This window comes from Oreochromis niloticus, linkage group LG19 (genome assembly GCF_001858045.2).
Source record: "Oreochromis niloticus isolate F11D_XX linkage group LG19, O_niloticus_UMD_NMBU, whole genome shotgun sequence".
In the NCBI taxonomy this organism is placed as follows: Eukaryota; Metazoa; Chordata; class Actinopteri; order Cichliformes; family Cichlidae; genus Oreochromis; species Oreochromis niloticus.
The window spans coordinates 9,273,623-9,297,653 of record NC_031983.2 but is presented as its reverse complement, the minus strand read 5'-3'; the positions used below and the strand labels follow the sequence as shown (position 1 = coordinate 9,297,653).

Genomic DNA, 24,031 nt, shown 5'->3' with positions numbered 1-24,031 from the left:
GTATCTCTGTAACGTGGTTAAAGATCCCATTCAAAATCCTCACTCTAATCTCCAAAAGCAAACAGATGGCCTTCCATTGATTATTAAATGCACTCGTGGACTGCAGGCAATATTTAGCTATTTTTATGTCGGTCTATGCAGCTACTTTCCCCACACTTCAGCGACAGTGCTGAATATTTTTTTAAGGAACTTGGGGTCTTTGAGTTACATCACACACAGGCCGACACGCACTTGTCAACAATGCTCATCTCGGTGGCTGATGGGAGAAAAGAGATGAGCTGGAGCCAAACTAAGGGGCAGATAGAGAAATAAATAGTCCAGAATAGCTCATGTGGAAGTGATCAGGATCAACACCCAGTGAAAGGAAGTTGTTTTATGTGCTTCCCTACATAGCCACAATATAAAATGTATGAAATTTGACTGCCGTTATTTTTCTTTTTCTCCTGATCGGTTTTTATATTTCAAGCAGGTTTCCAAAGAAATATTAAAACCAAGACCTTGCATCATACTGTCCACATGCTCCACAAGTCCCAAAGCAAAGGCTTTAATTTTAAATGAATTCCCTCTGCTGTTTACTCGATTGCCCTTTTGATAACTGAATACACTTTAGATGTTAACGCAGATAAATGAACATCACAGGGAACAGCCAAAAGGAGCTAAGTGGGTCAGTGTGGAGCCTGGACCTTCATGGTTTGCAAATGTCGAACTAATTATGATCTGGGCTCTTTAATCTGGCCTCTCTTATTGATGCTTTTGTGCTTATTAATGAGTGTGATCATGCGGCCGGTAATTTTAAAGTGGCACATTCTATTGTTTACTTTATGTGCTAATGCTCATGCCCTGCAGTTTGGCTAATGTAATGCCAAAGCATTTACTAAGGTGCAAATTTGCTTTTCTCTGTGTTATCTTGGTGTTGACTTACACCTCTCAGTGTTTTAAAAAGTACAATCAGCCCTGAAACAATTTTGAAGATTCAGAAGAAAGTAATCTTTGGCTAGCTTAGCTGCAAACCTTGTCTGTCTGTGATTGGTTGCTGAGGTGGTTTGTAGAGCTTCTGCACTGCATCTGGGAAGAAATGATGAATGGTGAGCTGAGCTTGGACAGTGATTTAAGTCTGCATAGAGCTGAGTGTAACTGCACCTCCAGTCACATCTCAAATATTTATGTGATCCATTTCTTGTTATGGCAATATTGCTAATACATGATTATTTTTGAAGAAGCAGCTTTCAGGCTGCTTGGGGATTAATCTCTCTTAGACTTTCTCTATACCCCACTCCCATCTTCAGTTCCCTTCCTCAATTCCTGTGACATATGGCAGCCAATACCATAATCAGATTACCCAATACGTTTTAGCAAGGTCATATGAAACTGATGGCTGTCATTCAACTCGGCATGCATGACCATGCAGCATTGTTCCATCCAATGAGGACAAGGGCCAGCTGTATTCAGATAATGAAGTCTTCCTTGCACAGTTACTTCAAGCTGCATACCACATACAGGGAATCTGGGCACAAAGTTCTGTCTTATAAATTATAACTTGTCTGCTTTAATAAATGACTAGCCCACGCTAACAAACATTAGCTATGCTCAATCTAAATGCTTCTTGTTGCTTTTTACCATGTGAAGCTCTAAATGTCTTCCTCCTCAGTGTTTCTACTATTTTAAAACCAAGACTCGCTGGTGGGAGTTAACCAAATTCCCCATCTCCCAATTAGTGGCTTGCCAGGCACAATGAAAAACACCCAGCTTCAGCAGAGCAATTACTGCATTTCAGTTGTGCAGTGCATGTCTCTAAGCATTGTGTCATGCTACATTTCTGCTTCAGCTCTAAGGCAGGACACTGCAGTAGTCCTCCCAGAGTTTTTAGCTTGTGGCCGTCTTTATGGTCTCTAACGCTGCCCAACCAATCAATCAGACATCCTGATGGCCATGTCCCGCCAATAGCCCGTGTAGAGGGGAGAAAAATGACCGCGATGGGCAGAAAAGAGACTGGGTGATTTAAGAATCGTGAATTTTTCATGATTTATATAAAAGCCAATGATTCTCCTTCTTGGCTGAAAGTGATTGATGGGGGGTGGAGGCTGCCAGATGTACTCACCATGCCATATGGCCCAGTTCTTTTTACTATGAATGATAAGGTTATAGACTTTAGTGGATTAAATAGGGCACACTGACCAAATCTGTTTTGAGCCTTAAATCAGAATGTGAATTTGAGCTGTTGTGGGCAGATGGAGTATCTGACTGATCTAATGTCGTTCATTTAAGGCTTTTTAAAATGTGGTTTTAGGGCTTTTTTGTCTGTTCTGGAGTGCTCAATGCAGCTTTCACAGTACTATCTCTTACCACCGGATGAACAGTTGACGGAGTGACTGGCAGATAAATCCATCAACCCTGACAACAGCATCCACCTGTCAGGTTCGGACATAAGATTGTCTCTGAGCCACACCAAGCACACACTTATTGCTAAAATCAGAATGCTTACATAACCACAGAAACGTCTTGTCTAGCATTTGCTCACTTGCACAATATGATTTTCATCTTCAAATTGCTGCTCTCAGCAGGTCGCTCGTCCACACCTTTGTGCTTTTTCTTCAGAAAACTCTGATGGTGTCAATTCAAGTCTTTGCATTCAGACTTTTTGCTGTGTGTATATTTGGTGCACTTATGTTGTCTTAGGCTTGGGATTATCCAGGTTAGTGCATTATTTATGTCAAATTTCATGTGAGCCAGCAGACACAACACACACACACTCCTATCTGCAGCCTGTGTTCACTCAGTTATGGACACTGATTCAGTCTTGGCTTTTAGAGCAGCGGGGAAGGAGATTAAATGTAATAAGTGGGCAGTTTTCCTCAGGGATGGTAAACTGTGTGCATGCATGCTAGCAGTATATCAACTCCCCAATTATTAAATGCTGCGCCTTCATTACCTAATGCATCTAAGAGTCCTGCATCAGTATTTGTGTGTAGTTTTTCTTTGCAGTGTCTGTGCGTTTATTCATATTGTATTTATGGCATACATCAGTGGCATTGGAGCTCCACTGTAGTGTGTCTGCTGGCAGGGAGACAGATGTGTTCTTTCCTCTTCCTGTACAGATGGTAGCAGTGTCGGCCACCTTTACAAATATTGAAATCAAACACTTGTTGGCTGTCAACCAGGTGAAGAATAACAGTAAATATGGAAGTGTTCAATGTTGTTTCATGGTAAAAAAGATATATATATTTTTGGAAACGTGGAGGAATGTAGCCAAAAAAAAAAGTGATGTTTGTGTGTGTTGCAGGTGGATAGCATTCTGTCCGTTAAACCCTTGTCTATGAAGCAGTAATTATGGGGAGAGCTGGTTTTCATCAGTAGTTTCTTTCCTTGGCTCAGACTGGACTTAAGTCTGCATTTGGAAGCATCCCAGCCCACAGTCAGCAGTTCCCACTGCGGGACCATGCAGTGCAGCATTATCATAATGAAAAGTTATTAATCTAATCCTACTAAACCCCCCCCCCCCGCTCTCAGTACAGTTGGTGGGACTGCAGGCATCGCTGCTGTCTCGTAATGAATGATTGTGTGTCAGCCCTTTCATATTTCAACGAGGCCTCCCATTTAGTTTTTATGTGTGGTCTCTAATAACTAAGTTTTAAAACTTTGGGGGTCTTTTCCAGGGGACTTCCAAGTTCTTGGAAATGAGTGCTGTATGTTCTCTTCAAGGCTACTTATCACATACACGAGATAGGGGATGTATTGCTTCCTGCTGGATAGGAATTCACATATATTTCTCACTGCAGACCTCATAATTCTGCCCATGCAGGTCAAGGTGTTGTCTTACAGCTGAAGGAAATTGAGGTCACCAAGATCTATACCCTCCCCCTCTCTCTGTTCTCTCCTTCTCTCTTTTATTCTGGTCCTGCCTTGTGTGTGTGTGTGTGTGTGTGTGTATATATATTTTTCCTCTCTTTTAGTTTGCTTGATCAACTCCCTTGAGGTAGTGAATTCATGCATCAAGGCATGATATATCATGTTTCTGTGCACTTGGTAAGAACATGACACTGGGGTTTTTTTATTCTGTGTTGGCACTCTCTGCACCAGCTTGGTTCCTGTAGTCAGTACTGAGGTCTGCAGGCTGCTGCTGATTCTGTGTGTGCAGTGTGCCTCTGAGCAGCAAATATTGTCAGCTGGTTTGAAATGCACACAACACTGCAGAGATGCTGAGTTCCTGCCTGCATTTTAAAATATAATTTGTCGATCTGTTTCTCCATGATCTCATTGTACTGCACAGTCAGCAGAGGGCAGTCTTCCCCAGGTCTTTTATTCTCGCTCCATCAGGTCCTTAGGATGACTGAACACACCGGTTTTACACTAATCACACCTACCCACAACTGACTCCACTGCTGCAGTACAGTAGGAATGCTGACTGATCTAATGTTGTGTCTGCTGCAGGGAATATGCTGTGAATGCAGATTAATATTAGTCAGTATAGGCTACTCGATTTCTCTAGCCTTTCTCGTAATTGGATCAATGTAGTTTTCTGGTGGTGTTGTTGGTGGAGACTGGGCTAAGTGTTGATTTAAAATAGCTGTGTACCCTCCAGCCTGCACTTTAGAGGGTCTCACTTGTTGTCTCTTTGATGCTAAGAGATTTCGATGCCTGCTTCCTACCTCTCGTCACTGCTGTTTCCCTGAAGGTTACACAGGAAAACAGTCGGTGCTTCTTATTTACCCATCACACATGCGACTGCGCTTGTTTTTCCAATTAATTTGCGGCACGATGTCTTACACAGCTGCAACCATTAACAAAGCCCTGTGGCCCCGTGCTTCTTTGTGTCTTCGTAGAAGAGTCCCTCTTGCGTCAGGATGATATTTGGACGCTGGATGGCGATGACTCTCAAGAGACCCCTTCACGTGTTCCACGGCCTGATCACCTGGATTTCCTACGCATCACACCTCCCGAGGATGACATTATTGGGGATACTCCATATTATCCCAAGCTGGAATGCACGGTGAGATTTTTATTTTTTTTAATTTATTTTATAAGCATTTGCACGTATTTGACTATCACACATAAACTGGCAACTGTGTATATGTTATCCAATATGTGCCAGTATTGGTATTGGTGTAATATTTCAGTACAGATGATATCGATATTGTCATCTAACATCCGGATCATGAATCCCTACAAATGGGAAATGGATCCAAATTTGTATTAGAACATTTCTTTATTCATTTCTTACAGAACCTAACAAAGAAAAAGATGCTTGAAGTCATTTAGAAATAGTTCCATTGCACAGTTTGTCCCGCAGAGCTGCTCCATCATCTAAAATACTCCCAGCATTATGTTTGCAGCACATGCATGCAGATGCAGATGGTGTTGCAGAGTGTAGCAGTGCTTTCACAAACCAGTTTTGCAAACACATTGCTAAAGTTAAACAAATTCCTTTTTTTGTAAAATGCAGCCAAATATCCGTATGAGGTGATGCTGGGCTTTTTGGCTGCTGTTGGTGTGTTGTGCCATTTATCAATGTCAGTGGTTGAAAATTGTTTATTTATGTTTTATTATGAAAAAACATCTCTAATGAGCCTATCATTTTCAGGCTTCAGTAGAGCTCTAATATACTTGGCAACTTCAAAAAAAATCCAGTTTCACACTTGACTGTTTCCACACCCAGAACAATGTTCCCCAGCAGTTACCCCCCCAACCCACCGGGGACTCATGGGGATTTGTGTCTACTCTGGCATCTAACCACCTGATCATGAATCCTTAGAAATGGGTCATGAATCCTAATCTGTAGACTACAGTTCTAAACCAAAGCTAAGTGGGAATCCTTCCACTTGAAACTCTCACATTCAGAGGAATGAATGTGACTTTCAGTTTCAGCCTTGGTATGCTCTTATATGTTCATGCTTTTTAAGGTAATTGGTGATATAAAATGGCAACACAAATTATTTTCCTGAGCATGTGATTTATATAATCCTGTTGAATAGAATGCGTCTGAACGTTATATGTAAAACCTCTGGAGTACTTGAAGTGCTCCAGATCAGAGACATTCCTGTGGGAGATTATCTGGGTGCGGTTTTAGGTGGGTAGTGTATCAGCTCAAGACATGCATTGTTTACTAATACACCATAACAGATCTGGCTGTGAGCATAATCAGATGGCATACCAGTGTAAGGGCACGTTGCATATAATTAGGTCCTGTGTGTTGTTTTGAGAGTGACAGCATTATGTGTGGCGTGGCATTGTTGTTTGTTTTATGGTAGTAGAAAAACGCACCTCAGCTGTGCATAATGTCTTTTAGTGTGTGTACAGGTGAAAACACAAAGGCAGGGAGGCAGGGACACCACCCAGTTATGTGAATGGGGAAAAGTATTTTTATCTGTAGCGTTTACATGATATTCGGCCTGTAACCACATATCGGATCGCATCACATTGTCTGTCATTGGGGCTCTTTCTAGCACAACCAACCCGAGCAGCCTACTGTGGGGTGAAATGCCACTACTCTTACATAAAATAATGCCTCAACCACAGAAGTCATCACTGTTTGTGCTTTTCATGGGACAGTGCTCTACAATTTACAACGTTACTTTATGTCTACAAACAGTTTCTTGCACATATAGATAAACAAGAGAGAAAGAGAAAGTCCAGCAGTCTGAAGGAATGCAGGAAGGGTGACCTGTGGTTGCTAAGGAAACAGCAATTTGAACTTTCTACCCCACCACCTGCTGACCTTTATCCAAACCCTATAGAGCATTTCAAACCAGTTTTATGCTAACCAACATAGATGGTTCAAAGCCCAGAAAGTTATTTATATGTCCTGTTTTCATCTTTTTCTACCTTATTACATATTATTAATAGAATGCTAGCATTGCCTTGCAGCTAGCACCTTAGTTTTTAAAAGCTAATATTCCAGTTTGGATCTAAATTGTCAGCACTCAGTACACACAGTGTGGTCATGCTCACACTTAAGGTAGGTGAATAAAATCGCATTGCTTTCTTGCCGAATTCGGTCCCGTTCATAAGCTGCTAATCATGTTAGCATATTAGCATACTGGAGCTGGCAGTGGTCATGCTGACTAATCACATCTTTAGCACTTTGCTGCTGTAGTTCACTGCTTAATAGTGTAATCCTAGCTGGACCTCTGCTTCTCTGTACCTGACCACACAGTGACTGTGTTTTCTGCCTTATCTCACTATAGCCATAAGGAAGTGAGCATGGGTAATCAGACACCTGTAGAGCAAGGCACTCCTCCCAGTAAGGGAGGGGCCTGAAGGAAGGCATTCCCAGACTGGGTAGAGCAGTGAAGTCTGACAGCGTTTTCTCACACGGCAGCACGCACAAGTTTTTTTGTGTGTGTGTGTGAACCGGGACAGATCCACGGAAAAGAAGACAGCCTCAGCTTGGAAACATATTTCAAGTCACAGGTTTGGGATTGTACACCAGAGACTTATGTCCTGCGGCTTTATGGGAAAATACCTCCCGACTCGCTGAACACTAGGAAATGCTATTGTGAAAGGCAGGTGAACAGTTTTCTCCTGCTGTCCCAGGGAGATTACAGCGGGACATGCTTCCAGCCACTGAACAGATTGACTTCACTTGCAGCGTCATGGGAATCTCGCTCGCAAGGGGGAGACTTGGCTGTACCTCTGAAAACAAAGGCGGTAGAAGTCTTTATGTGAAAATAATAAAGTCTACCACATGGAACCTGTGAGTGTGTCACTAAACAGGATTACAGGATAGTTTTTGTTATTGGCACCCTCCAGGAGAAGGTAAGAGGAGCTGTGGAGTTTTGTCCACACAAAGCCCTTTTGTTCCCAGCCAACGGCAGAGGTGGAATAGGAGCAGCTTGGCTAACTAGAGGTGGGGTGACAAACTTTTTCTGTGTGACATTTTAAATGGACAGTTTGCTGGAGCATCTACTTGTGTTGGTTTGCATCTGCTCTTAGTTGGAGTAACAAAAATGGACAGCGCAAGTAGTGACTTATTTGAACAGGGCAAACAGCCCAGTCTCCGAGGTGTCTTGAGCAATTTCTTCACACGGGATCGCTCAACCTCTTCGGATGTGGAGTGTGCCGTGCTGGTCTCATTTAAAGAGCTTCCAGATGGAGAGACGTATGACGCTGATGACAGTCAATCTGTTAACGCTGAGAAGAAACTCCAAGGGAGGGAGGATTCGGCTCAGGGTGATGTGACTGCTACCGGTCGTACAGTGCAAAAGGTCGAATCGTCAATCAGCGACTCTGGCGAACAGGTTAAAGTAGCAGCTGAAGCCCCGCTTGACCCAGATCTGGTCCAGGTCACTAGGGTGGAAACGCATAGTGACAATGAAAATGAGGACGAGGAAGCGACCCACGAGGCCAAGAAGTCTGCTCTATCAGAGGACGACAGTAAAAAAGTAGACCAAGAGGACCGAGATGCCAGTGAAGCAGCGCTACAAGTGCCCATGTTTAGAACACACAAACTTACAGAGAGATCCCGCGTAGAGGCTATGTTATATTCCAGCAGGTTTGCTGGCAGAAGTATCTCTAAGACTGTTCAGCTTTCTTCAATTTCCAAACGGAGAACTGGCCACGCTCCCAAGGAAAGTACTCCCACAGTGTCTGAGAGTGCAGAACCATTGGTTGCTGGAGATGTGGGAACAGGTGAGAGTGAGGAGTATGATGGAATAGATTGCTCTGAACCAGTTCCCTCAATTATCTCTGGGAATCAGTCTGTGGAAACTGCAGACAGTGATGCTAATGTGACTTCTCCTACAAAACAGACGGACGGTACACAAAAGGAAGAACCAGCTGAGCAAACGGATGAACTTCGTTCTAGCCAGATATCTTCCTCTGTTCCCTCCAGCCCTGAGACTCATAAAGCCTCAGACCCAACGTCATCTCCAGAGGAGCAGTCAGACACTGGCTTTAAGAAACCCTTGTCACCGTCTTCTCCATCTAAAAAGACTAAAAGTGACAGCCAGGCAGTTTCTGGTCCAGATGCTAAGCTCACAAAAACTCCTAAGACGAGCACATCATCGGCTTCGTCCACCTCATCTCCATCCAGGGGTGCAGAAATCTCTTCACCCCCGTCCTTTCAGATGCCTGCTCTATTCAGTGGTTTGCGGGTGCTGAAGAAAGGAGGAGTAGGGGAAGATAGGGAGGTTGTGTCAGAGATCAAGCAGAGGGAGAAGGATTCTGAGCTGGCTCTGCTTAACCTCAAGAAGTCTGTGAACAAAGCCAAGCTCTTCCCCGAACAGAAGACAGGCTCTCCTATGAAGAAACACACTGAACCTAAATCTATTACAGAAACTAAAAGCACCGTAGTGGGACAACTCAGTCATCTGCTTAAGCTGGACAACGATGACCCAAAAAACTCAGTTAATGGGCAGGAGGGAGATTCTTCAGGAAGCAAAAAAGAGTCTGCAGAAGGAGAAGTTGTTTCAGGAGCGAAAACTCCAGAAACTCCGGCTTCCACTCCTGAGCGAAAGACGACCTCAGACATGGCCTACGAAACCTTCAAAAACCTCCTCGGGCCCAAGACCACCAAAAAGGAGAAGACAGAAGCTGTAGATCTGGAGGCGGTGAAAAAGAAATTAAAAAACGATAAGGAAAATCTGAGGTCGATATTTGAGAGAACCACCAAATCTCCTAGCAAGGAGGTCAAAAGTCCCAAAGAAGCCATTGTATGTAATCACTGCACCATATATAATGTTGAATTAGTCTTATTGAATTAGTCATTTTATAAAGACATGGAATAAAGTTTTAAGACTTTATTCCATGTCTTTATAATAAATACATAGCTTAAAGTTTTTTTGTTTGTTTGTTTTCTTCCCATAGACAGAAGTCACGTCTCCTACAGACAGTGAGGACCGGACTCCAGGGCGTCTTCAGGCTGTGTGGCCACCACCCAAACCCAAGGATGAAGAAGAGAAGGTGGGGCTCAAGTACACCGAGGCAGGTAAGAACCACAAGCTTGTAGGCTTAGGCGGTGCTGCCTGTATTTACACCTAAGAGCAGGAATGCTGACTAAGAGTCACACCAGCCAAGCTTACACCAACAGGCCTCACGTTGATTAGCCTTGTAAATGAAAGCTACTAGCCACAGAATCTGTGTGAGTTAATGTTCAACTTTTAAAACCCAGAAACGAATACAGCAGCCCTGTCATCTAACCCTCGAATGATCACACTTTACGTGTCTGAGATAAAAGCAATAGTGTCGGTGTGTAAGACCTTTAATTCTATCTAAGAGCACTATGAGGCTGTGTCTGCACCTTAATGATGCCGTTTTTGTTGTTATTACCACAGGGCACCATGTGTGGCTCAAAGTGGGGTGAAAAACAAAGATTGGCCTGGCAACTTGCCATGTTTAGCCTGATGTGTTCTTTAAAAGGTGCAATGACACACACATAAGTTAAAGGCGCACAAAGGTGATTAAATTACAGCCTAAAGTTAAATCACAGCAGCAGTGCAACAGATGTTGGGTGTTCCCCGTGGTGTAGCTTCATCCCAGAGAATAGATTCAGACTAGCTAAAATGGATTATTCCAGTGCAGTGATCTGGGTCCCGTGTTCCAGCTTTGCTTTTGTCAAATACAGTAGTGTGTGTGGAATTTAAGAAGCAGAGCAAAGTCCAGGCTATAAGCCATGTAGACCATATAAACCGTGCATGCAATCAGATATCTTTAAAGTATTTGTTAATTTACGGATTACAGACGCTGGATATGAAGTCTTTATGTCGCTGATGAGAGCCACAAATCTTTTTTTTTTTCTTTTTCTTGCAGTAAAATTGGGACATAATGCATACTACAAGTGCTTTGTGGGACTTTTTCCACTGCTTAATGCACCTTAGAAGTAGGTGAAGTTACAGACCTGTACTCCTTAAATTAGCATTCATAAAACTCCATAAATGGCATTTAGTGTTTCAATGAAGAATAGCTTGTTGGTTTGTTAGTCACTACAACTAACTGTTCACAAAATGGACAGACGTGGATTTAAACTAAGACTTGACTCATCAGCAGAAGCGTTCAACAGTACAGTTATAGCTGTAGTTAATAAACAAATGCAGCACTATGTGTGTGTGTGTCTGTAACAGTGAGATCAAGTAGCTCTGAGTTGAAAGTTAACATTAATAATGTATTTGGATTCTGCTGTAATCTGAAAATAAACATGTGGCCATATATATGTCAGTGAGAAGAGATCAGGTGAAAGAACTGATTTATTGACGGACATGGTTGGAGTGATAAATTCTTTGGCGATTAGACTCTGGAGATGCATAACGAACCAACAATGGTAGGAAGTAGGAGAGGACGTCCCAGATCAGGGATGTCAGCCCACTTTAATCTTAAGTGGACCAGAGCAGTGAAACACAGTTTTTCTGTCACTGTACAGAAGTTCAGCTACACCTTTAATCCCTTGATATAAAAAAGAAGCACAGTTTCAACTGTTTTCTTTTCTGTCCTTTTAATTATTTATATGTTAGTTAATTATGTTGGTGTGGTATAAATGGCCATGAGGGAGTTTGGAAATTCGGAAAATATGGGTAAAAGTGCAAAGTTTTTGTCCTCCTTTATGTTTTTCAAAGCAGTCCACCAGGCTGGATTAGACTGTTTGTCAGGACAAAATGGCCCTTAGGTTTTAAAGCCCTGCTAGGATGCAGGTGGTAGCAGACAAGAAGCAGGTGGAGACCCAGGATTTAAAACTGGTCAGCATTAGATGGGCAGGAGGCGAATCGCACAAATGAATGTCTGAAAAGGCAGCGTGACAGATGAGTTCTTAGATTTAAGGCACGTGGAACAAAGACTGATTAGCTCATTGAAGGCGGGTAGGAAAATTGATCCGGCCGGAGGGATGATGACAGAACCGAGTGTGACAGTGTGGGAAAGTGGAAGTGATGTAAAGAATAAACTAGCATCACAAGCGCCCCAGAATGCAGGCGGTCGGATGAACGAACACAAATCTTCCTTAATGAACTTGCACATAAGCTACATTATTATAACATTATGAATGTCAAGCAAGTTTTGTGTTAGTTTTTTTTATTCTGTCAGGGAAACCAGATCAGCATATTTTATCTAAATGTTTTCTATTGGTGTTTGTTTAGCCGGCAGCATGGTATGTGAAACTGCTTGGTTGAGTTGTTTAGTGAAAGCGATCCGCCCTTCTCTAGTATTTTTATCATTAAAGGCTGCTGTAAAAGTTGTTGAACTGGCTCTGTTTCACAGATGAACTTGATGTTGAAATATTCATGTGTTGAATCACTTCATAATTCAACACCCTTTTTCTATAAATAAATGGAAAACAGTGAGCAGTGATAACTGAATCTTGTAAAATTAAAGTATTAAAGACATCACCAATTTGGTGATATTGACGTGGCACACAGCTTAATTTCTGGACATCTGTGGTTTGATTTCTTTGCTTGCTATTAGTGGTTTAATTGGTGACACATTCATTACTTATTTCCCCTGCTGTATATGCAGAATATGCTTTGTTAATGTGCCTTTGTCCTGCATTCTTCCAGAGCACCAGGCTGCCCTCTTGCAGCTGAAGAGAGAATGCAAGGAAGAGCTGGAAAAGATGCATGTAAGTTTTCTCATGACTGCTGTAAACCAGAGACGGGGAAAATGAGCAAAAGGGTCAAAAAAGAAAAACTAAACTAATACTGATACAGACAACAGAGACAATGTGGTCTTACATCTGAGTCATGACAGGCATGTTATAGCACCTGAGTTAGGGAATTAAATTTCAGTGTGAATCGAGCTTAAGCTGTACATTTGTGCAAGATATAAATGAAGGACAAGTTCAGCTGTGGGAATTTGGGTTCTCATAGCCGATGACAGTTATGACCACAAGATGGCACTAAGTAAGCATGAAATACTCAGCTGGAGTAGCTTCAGTATGCAAACTAAAAGGCTGGAACCTTTGAGCTATTCAGGTTAAAGTGATGAACTAACATCAAGCCTGTCAAACTTTGATGGACAAATGTGCATGAAGCGCTATGATATATGAAATGTAATTGGAATTTTACAATCCTGACATTATGCAGAGAAAAGAGATCTTAGATGGTGGGAGAAATGAAGGCAATTATAAATGAACAAACCAATTTAAAAGCGCTTGCTATAATAGAAGTCTTGAGGCAAACTTGGATTACTTAATGTGTACTATTACAACTTCCAGCTGTTCAGTCCTTTCACACACACAAGCACACGCAGACACACAGATGGCTCCCATCAAATGTCCCCTTGAAAATTTTAGTTAGTTTATCATTTTTCAAAAACGGTGATTTGGAAGTATTTGAAATATGTTTAATCTGCCTATTTAAACAAATTTGCTCTTAGAAAAATGAAAGAGACAGACTAAAGTTCTGGCTGTGTTATAGAATTTGTGCCACTGATAATAATTTGCTCTCTGGGCCACTCCCACGAAAAAGTCTGACCTCAGAATCGTTTTTTTCCCCCTAAATTTCTGCTGAAAGTCATTAATTTTGTCTTAATCTTTCGAATCCACTGCTGACACAGAGAAACATGTACCGCAGTCGAACCACAACAAAGGCTGGGCTAATTCTATTTCTAAACTGACATGAGTTAATAAGGAACATGTGTAAGATTTATTGCAAAACAGTTTATCTTTAAAATCAGTGCTTTGCTTTGTTTGGTTCTCCTTGTTTGAAATGTCAAATAAAAACTGGACTTTGGGGATTTTACTGTAAGAATCGGGTACTAACCTGAGGGAAACATTTAATTGGAATAAAGCTGAAACAAAGATGAAGAGATCTAATACCTTCTTTAAATAAAGAATCGTGTAGTTGGAAGAATAAGTAGGCACTCTAGTCCAAATTCATCAGGGAAAACGCCGTCTGCCGCCTGATACAGTTCTGTTGGGTGGTGGGAAATGACTGAAGTTGCTGGTACTCTGGATTTGTTCTCATGGCAATTTTCTTCTTACAGTCAGAGTTTGAGGTTAAGATGTTCCAGCTGCGTGGTGAGCACGCGGTGTCCATAACACACCTGGAGGAAGTCATTGCCAGTTTGGAAGGAGACAAGCCGTACAACGCAGGACGGGAACGCCGTGAGGTCCGCCATGTTGCTGTGTTCACCGGAGATGACCCCATAGCCAAGACCTGCCGCACTGTGGGTATCCAGACAGACCGGGAGACGTTCATCAAGAGCGCCGAGGGTGATGGAGGCGGGCTGGCTCAAAGCCCCAGTCAGAACCTACCGAAAAAAATCAACTTGGACTCGATCGGACTTAATCTAAAGGCTGAAATGGACCAAGGGCCTTCTGCACCGCCGCCACCTCCTCCTCCTCCTCTACCAGGTTTCTCAGGGCCACCAGTACCCCCTCCTCCTCCTCCTTTGCCGGGCAACGCTGGAGCCCCGCCGCCACCCCTCCACCACCACCTCCTCCCCCTGGAGGTGGCCCACCACCCCCACCTCCTCCACCACCTCCCCCTCCCGGCTTACCTGGCAGTGGCCCACCTCCTCCTCCCCCTCCTCCAGGAATGGGCCCCCCACCTCCTCCACCTATGGGGGGATTCGGTCTCGGCCAGAAAGCAGATATGGCCCCACGGAAACCTGCCGTCGAGCCTGCGTGTCCCATGAAGCCTCTGTACTGGACCCGGATCCAGATACAGGACAACAAGTATGTATAACACAGGATTCACTCCACTGGGGCTCCATTGGGCTTCAGTTTACAGCTTAGTTTTTTTTTTTTTTATAGAGCTGCAAACTCTAACAAGTGAAAGTGAAGCAAAAAAAATGGCAAACTAGGTTTGATGTCATTGAAAATCTGTGGTGCACTTACAGGGTTTGTACACCACACTACAGAATTTAATTATATACTCCCTCTTAAAATGTCCCACAGTATGTGTCATGGTCCCAAAAACATCTATAACTATAGATTTAGCCATTATATTGTAAACTGCAGGGGGTGTTTTTTTTTTTTTTTTTTTTTTTTTTTTTAAACTTTACGCTAATACTTCAAAATCAAACTTCAATAAGATGATTTTAAAGATGTAAATGCTTCTGCTGTTTCCTTTGTTACTGATGTAAACATGCTACTTTTAAGGACTGCATGGGTTAGATACACAACTATCCAGCAGTCAAAGGAGTGGCCCTGTCATCCCAGTGCAAATGAAGTTGTAGGCATTATTGGCTCTGGGCTAATGGGGTCTCAGTCTAAGGCTTGAATGCTCCTATTCAAAGAGATTTCAGAGATATGGTTGCTGCACCGCACTCCCTCATCTAAAGGCCCTATTGAGATGCTCTGTAATAGTAAGTGGATTATCCAGACCATTTACTGTGGCTGTGGTTGTTGCCTTTGAGTGCCAGCCTTTCAGCTTTATGGCCTTGTATTTCCATGGCTGGATTAGTGGGGAGAAGCTGAGCTGCGGTTCGTGTTCTCTCGCCGGTTGTGGCCAGCGCTCGAGGACTAAGTGTCTACACTGCAGCAGTTTCGTGTCAGCTATAAATTTAACTATAAAGGGCCAAGTTAAGGGGCATTAAATGGGTCAGATGTTTAACTGTAGCTGGATCAGCTGTGTGATCTGTGTTAATGGTGTGAAGGTCTGAGTTATGAGGTTGGGGGGGCTGTAAGGGGGGATGCAGTGTGAGGTTTGAAATGGTGCCCAGTGTCTGTATGTAACCTGAGATGTGGAGTACAGTGGGCAGCGTGTACGACAGGGGGAGAATTTAAAGGTGGATCTGAATTCACTTATAGCCGTAGTCCAATTAGAAAGTTGTCTTGTGGATTTTTTTTCTTTTTGCCAGGAGGGGGAGTCGGGTCTGAGTTTCTTTAGTAAGCTACTTTCCTGCATCAGAGCCATCAGATGTTTGTTGGACTCGAGGTAGGAGAGAAAAAAATCCAAGGATTTGTTTTTGTTTTTAAGGCGGTATCATTACAAAGCCTCTTAGCTACCCTAGATAAAAATGCTCACCTCTGCAAATGCATGCTTTGGAGACGCAACTAAACTTGCTTGACCCTAATCTAGTCACTGTTGAAAGGCAGTTGATTGCTCTGGTATTTAAGCCACGATAAGCCTCCAAGCACTTGCACCCGGTGCGGTTACATCCAGGCTCTCCTAAGGTGGCCTGCCGGCTGTAATATCGTTCAATGGTGACCTGCAAGAAGAACTGTGACGTGTGAGGAGATAATAGGAAAATTATGAATCCTGTCATTCCAAATTCTTTGTTTAGAATACATTTCGGGTGGGAGGAGCCTGCTGATTGTGGCGTTAATGTCATTTTGATGACCAGACGTGATGTGGGTGGGGTGGGGGGAAGCAGAGACAGATGGGTTGAGTTGAACTAAACAGAGAAGTAGATGTGTTTTTAACAGCAAACTGCTGAACACCCTCTTGACTCTTAGACACCTCTCGTTCTCGCTTTGCGCCTCCGTTTGTTTCTTTTTCCACGTTACTCGGCAACTTCTGCAACACAGCATTGCTCCCCGTAATTTTGTCCTTTGCCTGGAAATGGTGGTTTATTACAGAGACAAGCTTGTCTTTAAACTTTTATTTCTATCACCCGGGTTATAAACGGCGCTCTTAAAAGTCAAGATTGCGACCGTGGCTGCCAGGTTTTTGTCCAAACAGCAAAATGGACAACATCAAATGAGCTTCCAAACATGGAAAACACTCAATTTTGTGTGGTTCAAGTAGCCTCCATGTTGTTAGCCGTTCTATGAGCCGCTGTGACTGTGATCGAATGTTTTACACCCTATAACCTCAGTTTTTCATGGTCTGTTTATATTTAAAAAATTTATTATCTGTATTTTTTTTTATTTTTTTGTAGCAACAACACTTTATGGTGTTCTCTGGAGGAGCCAAACATCGTCAACGCCAAAGAGTTTGAGGACCTTTTTTCCAAGGCCACACTGCAACCGAAGAAGAAGCCGCTGTCGGACACGTATGAGAAGAAAGCCAAAACTAAGAAGGTAGCATCATTTGGCTCCACTCACTCCCCGGCTTGGGTTGTATTGACTTTGGGCGCTGTGTTGAAAGCTTAATTCATCACTTTATTCTTTTGCACATGGTTATCTTGCACGTTTTGCCAGCTGAGGGCAGGCTTTTTTTTTTTCATCTAGCTTTGTTTAACAGAGGCTTTCTGTCTGCCGTCATCTTCACTCGTAAATCCAAGGAAGAAATAACAAAAGGTGAAACAAAAGGAGGAAAAAAGAAATTGATTGCGAGCCTCATCAAGCCCTCCTCCAGATTGTTGTCTGTAGTTGCCAGGTCCTACACTGGGCCAACACTGGCTATCAAGTTCACTCCCTTATGTGTGTGCTGGTGTGTGTGCTTTTCTCCCCCCCCATGATCGAGTTCTGCAGTGTGGCGTAACCAGGGCTTCAGGATTATGCCGTTTCCCTTTTGTGCAAGGTTAATTTTTCAAATCAAGAACAAAAAATCAACACAGATGTGCTTTCTGCCCGATTGATCCGCCATTCCCTCTACCCCACCAAAGACTCCTCGATGCCGTCGTGTTAAATCCTGCAACTCTGCACCTCTCTCTCACAGCCAGCGCTGTGTCAGCGTCCCGGCCGCCTCGCGGTCCCCGCCAAGGCGTCCGAGCAGTTAAAAATCAGCCGCTGCCCCAGACTTTAACCTCTAAATCCATACGCGTCCCCTTTTCTGATCAATTTGTTAAGGCTCCACTCTGCTCCAGAGGGCCAGAATGTGTGTATGTGTGTGTCCATCCCAAGATCTCCCGATTCAGTCGGGTCACTCAGACTGTCCAACATTTGATCCAACACAGACAGCCAAGTCCAGACACAGATCTGGCCAACTGTCTCCTGTCTGGGCTTACATCACTCTAAAGGAGGTTTGACCCCCATTAATAACAACATGTTGAAGCAAATTCATAACAATCAAAAAATCTCATGTCCAACATAACACTTGTCCCCTCCCCCCCGTATTTGAAAGAAGGACCTTTGTGCTACGCCGGCTGGATTTGTTATCTGTGTTTAGACATTTTGTTCTCAGTACTGTGGTTTTATTTAATTTAATTTTATGCAGTTTTTTCTGGGGTTAAAGAGGAAAGGGGGGAATTGTTTCCGGCTGCCTTGACGTTCAGCTCACTGGAAAGGTCATCGGAATAATAGAAACTTGTTTACTTAATCATTTCCTATCCCTGAAAGTTTATACTCTGAGTGACTGGAGGAGAAATAATTTGTGAGGGAGATCATCTAAATAATAACCAGCAGATGATGGTTTCCAAGAAGTTCAGCTGGTTAAAGTACAGGAAAGAAAGGAAAGCGAGCCACATCTTTTTGGGAAGCTGGGGAGTAAGGAAAAAAAGTATAACAGAAGATTAGCTGCTTCTGAGCGGAAGAAGGAAAGAAAATGGATAAGGATATCGTAGATGGTACGAGAACGCTATAGGCCCCCCAGCAGCTGCAGAGTATAAAAGTACACGTTGTTTACTTGTTGTCTGACAGAGTCCTGCAGTACTGAAGCAGAGGCAGGCTCACAACCTCCAGGATATTTGGATGACATTGTAGCATTAGTCATGTTACATTAAGTGATACATGTAATTCACAGGCAAGTATTTTTGGCTCATGAGTTGCATCTGCTTAGGCTTCTGTGAGAGGATGTCACACTGTTTAAATTCCTTCGGGGTGCAAAGGAATAGGGCTTCCACAATTTTCACTGCGTCATCTTTCCACGTAGGTTTGTGAGCACACCGTCATAGTCCTGGTTGCAAGCTGTTTCATTTTAACAGTTAGTCTGAAGCTTAATAAATGTGTTTTTTAGATGGCAGGAAGTAGCTAAATTATCAACAAATGTTAGAGACTATAGTGATGCGTTTGAATCACAGAACAGAAATAAAGTATTCAAATAACTTGCTAAGAAAAGTAGAATTCATATGGAAAGCTAAGCTACTGCTTTACCTGCTGTGCAAAAGTCTTGAGCCATTCAGTTCTGGGAAAAATTGGGAAATGCAGCAATTATTGAACTGTGGAAACATACATGGAAATACAATTTGTAAGGCAAAAATAGTTTAAAGTCAATATTTTTGGTGTGACCACCTTTATTCTTTAACACATCCTGAACTCTTTCAGCTTTCTTATCATTTCTGTAAGTAGTCTGTAGGAATAGTTCTCCAGGCTTCTTGAAGGACATTCAGGGCTCTTCTTTGGATGTTGGCTGCCTTTTGTTCCGTTCTGTCAACATGATCCCACCCTGCTTCAGTAACGTTGACATCCACTGGCTAAAATTCAGCCCCAAATCATGACAGAGCCTCAACCGTCTTTTACAGATGGCTTTAGATACTCACTGTTCTAACGCTGTCTTGATCTCCTCAGTACGTATCGACAGTGATTTCAACCAGAATTTTCAAATCTGGATTCATCACTCCATTAAACCTGTGGTCAGTGCTTTTGAGTCAAGCACTTCTTCTTTTGTCCTCCGCTTGTCCAATTTTTCTTTTCTTCACACTGCACACCAATCGGAATCACTGTTGGTGCATAAATACTATTTTTATGGCTCTCAAACTGTGTTTTCATTGGCATTTTTTTTTTTTATTCCCTAAAGTGCAAGCGAAAAGTGCCTGAAGATTCAATTTAAAGTTCTTTCTTTTCCAAATAGTCTGTTATGTGCAGACAGAACATTGGTTTTTATGCTTGAAGGATTCATAAGTCAGTGTTGAGTGGCTTCACAGCTAGGGATGGGTATCGTTTAGGTTTTATCCGATACCGGTGCCAAACCGGTACTTTTGAAACGGTGCCGGTGCTTAAACGGTGCTCGAACCGGTGCTTAAAGAATGGAGAACACAAACTTTTTTTGTTTTGTTTTTATTTTTAGCAGTCTCTTTTTTTCTGCAAAATGATAACCAAGTTAGCCTTTTCTGTTGATACAACATGAAGGGAGTATCTGCCATTAAACAAGAAGACAGCCGCATGTAACTACGACGGTGTTTGCTAGTTCACCTTACATGCATTAATGTAATAACGTGGTTAGCCTACTCAACGTAAATTACACACGAACAACATTAAGCTACTCACGCAGAGAAGAACAGCTGCTGCTGCCATCATCATCCTCATCATTTCTGCTACGCTGACAGGGCTAGGGGCCAGGACTCTACTCTTCGGGTTCTTGGGGGATGTTGCTAACTCCAGTTCCGATAACAGGCACCACACCCGCAGTAGATGTGCACAGTGTGAGGTCTCGCAGCAAGCTATCAAACATGTTGCATTTCTCGGCTTTTAACAAAATGCTATACGTCGCCAGGTGTTTCATCAGATTCGAGGTGTTACCTCCTTTGCACAGTATCAGCTTAAAGCACTTGTTGCAGGCTGCTGAGTTTGCATCTTTTACTGTGAAGTACAGCCAGACTTTTGATCGCTTCGCCTTGGGCATTTTTAATCTGTAGCTCTGCTCTAAAAGAACGTACGTACCTGGCCCCGCCTACTATCCTCGGAAACGTAAAATGATTGGCTAGAATCCAAAGTGTATGACATCTCAGGAAAAAATAAAGCACTGAAATGTGCGCTGCTTTTCGGTCTGGTTACTACCGTTTATGTCAGAACCGGTACCATAATGGCACCGGACACCGGTACCCATCCCTATTCACAGTCAGTGTCCGAAGAAACGTTTTGAAAGGCCTTGAAGAAGCCAGGACAAAATATTCTTCAAGGCTTCTTTCAAAAATACAACAGTGTCTGGCTCCTTAGACGTAAAATATAAAGAGTTTTTCACTGTACTGTATTTCCTATAACTGACCTGTTCTTTCTTCATCTACTTGTTTCAACTTGTAATAGTTGTTTCTTAATAAAATAAGTAAAATAAACGTGGACTTCTGTAGAAGAGATCAAGAAACTTCATGCGCAGTGGGACATGCTTCCTTTTTTTTGATTGTCTGTTTTCCTGTAAGCTTCTGGCAGCGCTGCACCTTCACCTCCCTCTAAGTTGTAGGAGGTTTGTTAATAAATCTGTCTTGTTCTGTAGTTTTCGCAAAAATCATTCTCCCCATGTGGTTCTTTAAACACACTCGGAAGCTTTTTTAAATGTCTGCCCAGAACAGAGATTTAAGCACGACTGTTGAAAAGACTCTTTTATTCTGGAGGTTCTGATTGGACAGGGATGTAGGTGATAGCTTCTCAGTTTGGCGTGACGTCTTCCTCTGCGCAATACTGGCTGACACACATGTGGACTACCTGCCTCCCATCTGTCAGCACACTCGTTTTCAGTCTAACGTTGCCAGCGAATCTGGTTACGTATCTGTATTAAGGAGTCTGTTTGTCTCTATTTGTGTGTTTCTGCGTATATTTTTATTTGTGTGTCTCCGTGTGTCCGCTTGCTTGAACACACCTGTGTGGTGACGGCACGTCCTCATGCACTTGCTCAGAAAGTGTTGCCAGAACATGCTAACACCACAACCCCGGGGGCTGTGGACGGCGAGAGGAGATGAGTGGGTGGGAAAGGAATGTGTGTGTACATTATGCATATGAGCCACTTCCCCGTTTTCCAGCAACTGCACACGCCAAAAGTTGAAACACGGGGGATGCAGGCGATGCCTACATGAGTGAGTTAATCTTTATCATGTGTGCCATAGAAAAATCAAAGCTCTTGTTTACTCTGGAGCTCGTCTCTCTGCGCCGATTAGCATATCAAAGCTGAGGAGACGACATAGAAGAGAGCTCTCTCATCGGGGAAGACCGGACCGGGGGTATAATTGCACGCATGTGGCTTCACCCCGATGGCTGGTGGAGGCGATAAAGTATGGGCACCTATGTGAGCGGGGGAGAAGGCGATGGGCACACGTCGGTGCATTTTTGAGGATCGAGGAGGGGAGGGAGGGATGACGATGAGGGAATAATTCTGGTTAAATATGCCGGTTTGTGCGTGTACAAATATGCACATTAGTAAACACAAAAACTGAGGTCTCTTTTATGCACATAAATCAGAGCTCTATCAAGTTTATACATGGCAAGTCTCCTTTAACAAACAGCAGCTTTACGGGTTTATGGGAATAACTTATGAGCAATCATACTACGTTTATTAAAGACATATTTGAAGTCGTGGCTATGACGTGGGAGAGTGGGCGTAAGATTAACATTTCTGGGCGAGACTGGGGTTGCTGAGTGTATCACAATTGGTTATTGATGGGAAGTCTCGAACCAGTTGTTATTGTAACATTTGCCTGGGTGATTTCAGACGGATAGTCAGAGAGACATCACTGCAGAGCAGGCCGCTCGCTCAGACATGGCTGTGTAAACTATCCGTTCGGCTCTGATTCCGCATCACCCAGGCCGCATCGCCTAACACCGGCCACCTGCTTCAGCTCAAGGCTCTGACATCCCAGTGTCTCCTTCCATGATTTGTTTATTTTCTTAGGGGGAAAAAAAAGCCAGCAGTCTTTCTTTCTTTTGACTCGTCTCCGTTACTCGAGCGTCCTCAGCCGTGTCGGGTCAGTTCTCTTGTTCTCCACCGGAGGGAGCCATTAGCTATTGGTGTCTACCTGTCTCAGCATCAGCATCTCCCGGCTCTCTCCACCTACCCCGAGCTGTTTGCGTGTCTCAAGGCAAGCATCCAGCATCACTTGTCTTTTCTCATTAACTTAACTGTTTAGGCTAATTGGCGACTTCTGCAAAGGTTCCTGCGCCGCTTTTAGTGCGGCCCATCCAGAGTGGTTAATTAGAGGTGTTGGGAAAGCCTGGTACTCAGCCGTCTCATAGTCCCCAGTGTAGGAGATCCCTAGTGATCCAGGTAATAGAGCTGGAAGCAGCATGGCACCCACTAACGCCCTGTAATGCAATACCAACTTCTAAGGCTTCTGCTCTCCAGCTCCCACTGGACAGCCCAGTACCCGACAACACCATAATACCTAATGAAGAAGCCTGACACATTAACTTTTAGAGCGGGGCTTTACCTTGCCAAAACTTTCTCTGGTTTTACGGCTAATTCAGTCATAAGTAATTGTGACCATGTGTAGGCACAAATAAAAATCCTGTGAATTTATAGTTTGTTATAAAAGCACTGCTTCTCTTTGCCGTGCTCTTCAAGACTGTCCTTTTATGGTGCCACTTTTTGCCTTTGTACTTTCACTGCGACTTGATATTTTTTGGTTGTATCTCGCACGTGTTCTCTGGTAAACTTTGGAGGAGGTGCTTTTCCTAACGTTCGCTTCCTCATTAATGTAACTTGACAAAGAGGGTCCCGGCTATGTGTGTGCGCGCGCCACATTTCCCAGTAGTTTGCGTCACAATGATGGGTTATCACAATTAGTGCTGATTAGTTCGGTCATTTGGGTCAATCCCGGGTGATTCGCCGACTGCTCGGACTAACTGGGGCTTCGGGCGCTCTGTCTCGCTGGTCATCCGTCATCTGCCACGGAGGGGAACTGGTGAATTTAACCCACCCTCTCGCTGCTCGAATGAACTTTTTATTCACTGTCTGTTCCTCAGGTTATTTGATGTCACATTTTGAATAATGAGGGACGATTTGCGTAAAGAGTAAATGTCCTGTTAACCTAAAAAATGGCATTTTTCTGTAACCCGTATTTCATATTTGAATCCCCCCCAACTCTCTCGATACTTTATAATGTAAATTATTTTGTGGTTTGTTTGTTTTTTTTCTTTCTCTCTAGATTATCAAGCTGCTGGACGGGAAGCGTTCCCAGGCAGTTGGCATCCTGATATCAAGCCTGCATCTGGAGATGAAGGACATTCAGCAAGGTGAAAAAATCTTTTCCAGCGTCAGCCTGTTGATCGCTTCTAGAAGCTTGCAAACCCTACACTATTTTCCTGCCTTTCACAGAATAAACTCATATTCTGATTCAGCTGCGATAAACTAAATTTACTCTCCTCTTCACCATTAAAGTGAGCAGGACTCCTGAAGAGATGCAGATGGAGTTATTTTTAGAGATGAGATAGTGAACTCTGCAGCAGAGGATAATTTCCAGTGTCTTGACAGCTACTAATTTGTAACTCCAGACACTTTTTTTTTCTGGATTAATTTGTGTTTCAAGTGGAAAGTGGATGATTTTTCCAGTTACCACTGTGGGAAAGAAAATGCCTCGATTTGTCAAAATGTGAGACGGCAACGTCGGGATGAAAGCAGCCTTTCGCTTTTTCTGACGG

The 24,031-nt window shown here is 43.2% G+C and overlaps 1 protein-coding gene across 1 annotated transcript in view; it reads left to right on the top strand.

Moving 5' to 3' along the window:
- The window catches only part of LOC100703349 (formin-1), a 50,681-nt gene that overhangs the window by 3,625 nt on the left and 23,025 nt on the right, over window positions 1-24,031 (top strand). Inside the window, 7 exon segments of the mRNA XM_019349056.2 lie at window positions 4,821-4,987; window positions 9,802-9,922; window positions 12,477-12,538; window positions 13,903-14,340; window positions 14,343-14,596; window positions 16,747-16,888; window positions 23,539-23,626. Coding sequence (XP_019204601.1) covers window positions 4,821-4,987; window positions 9,802-9,922; window positions 12,477-12,538; window positions 13,903-14,340; window positions 14,343-14,596; window positions 16,747-16,888; window positions 23,539-23,626 — 1,272 coding nt within the window.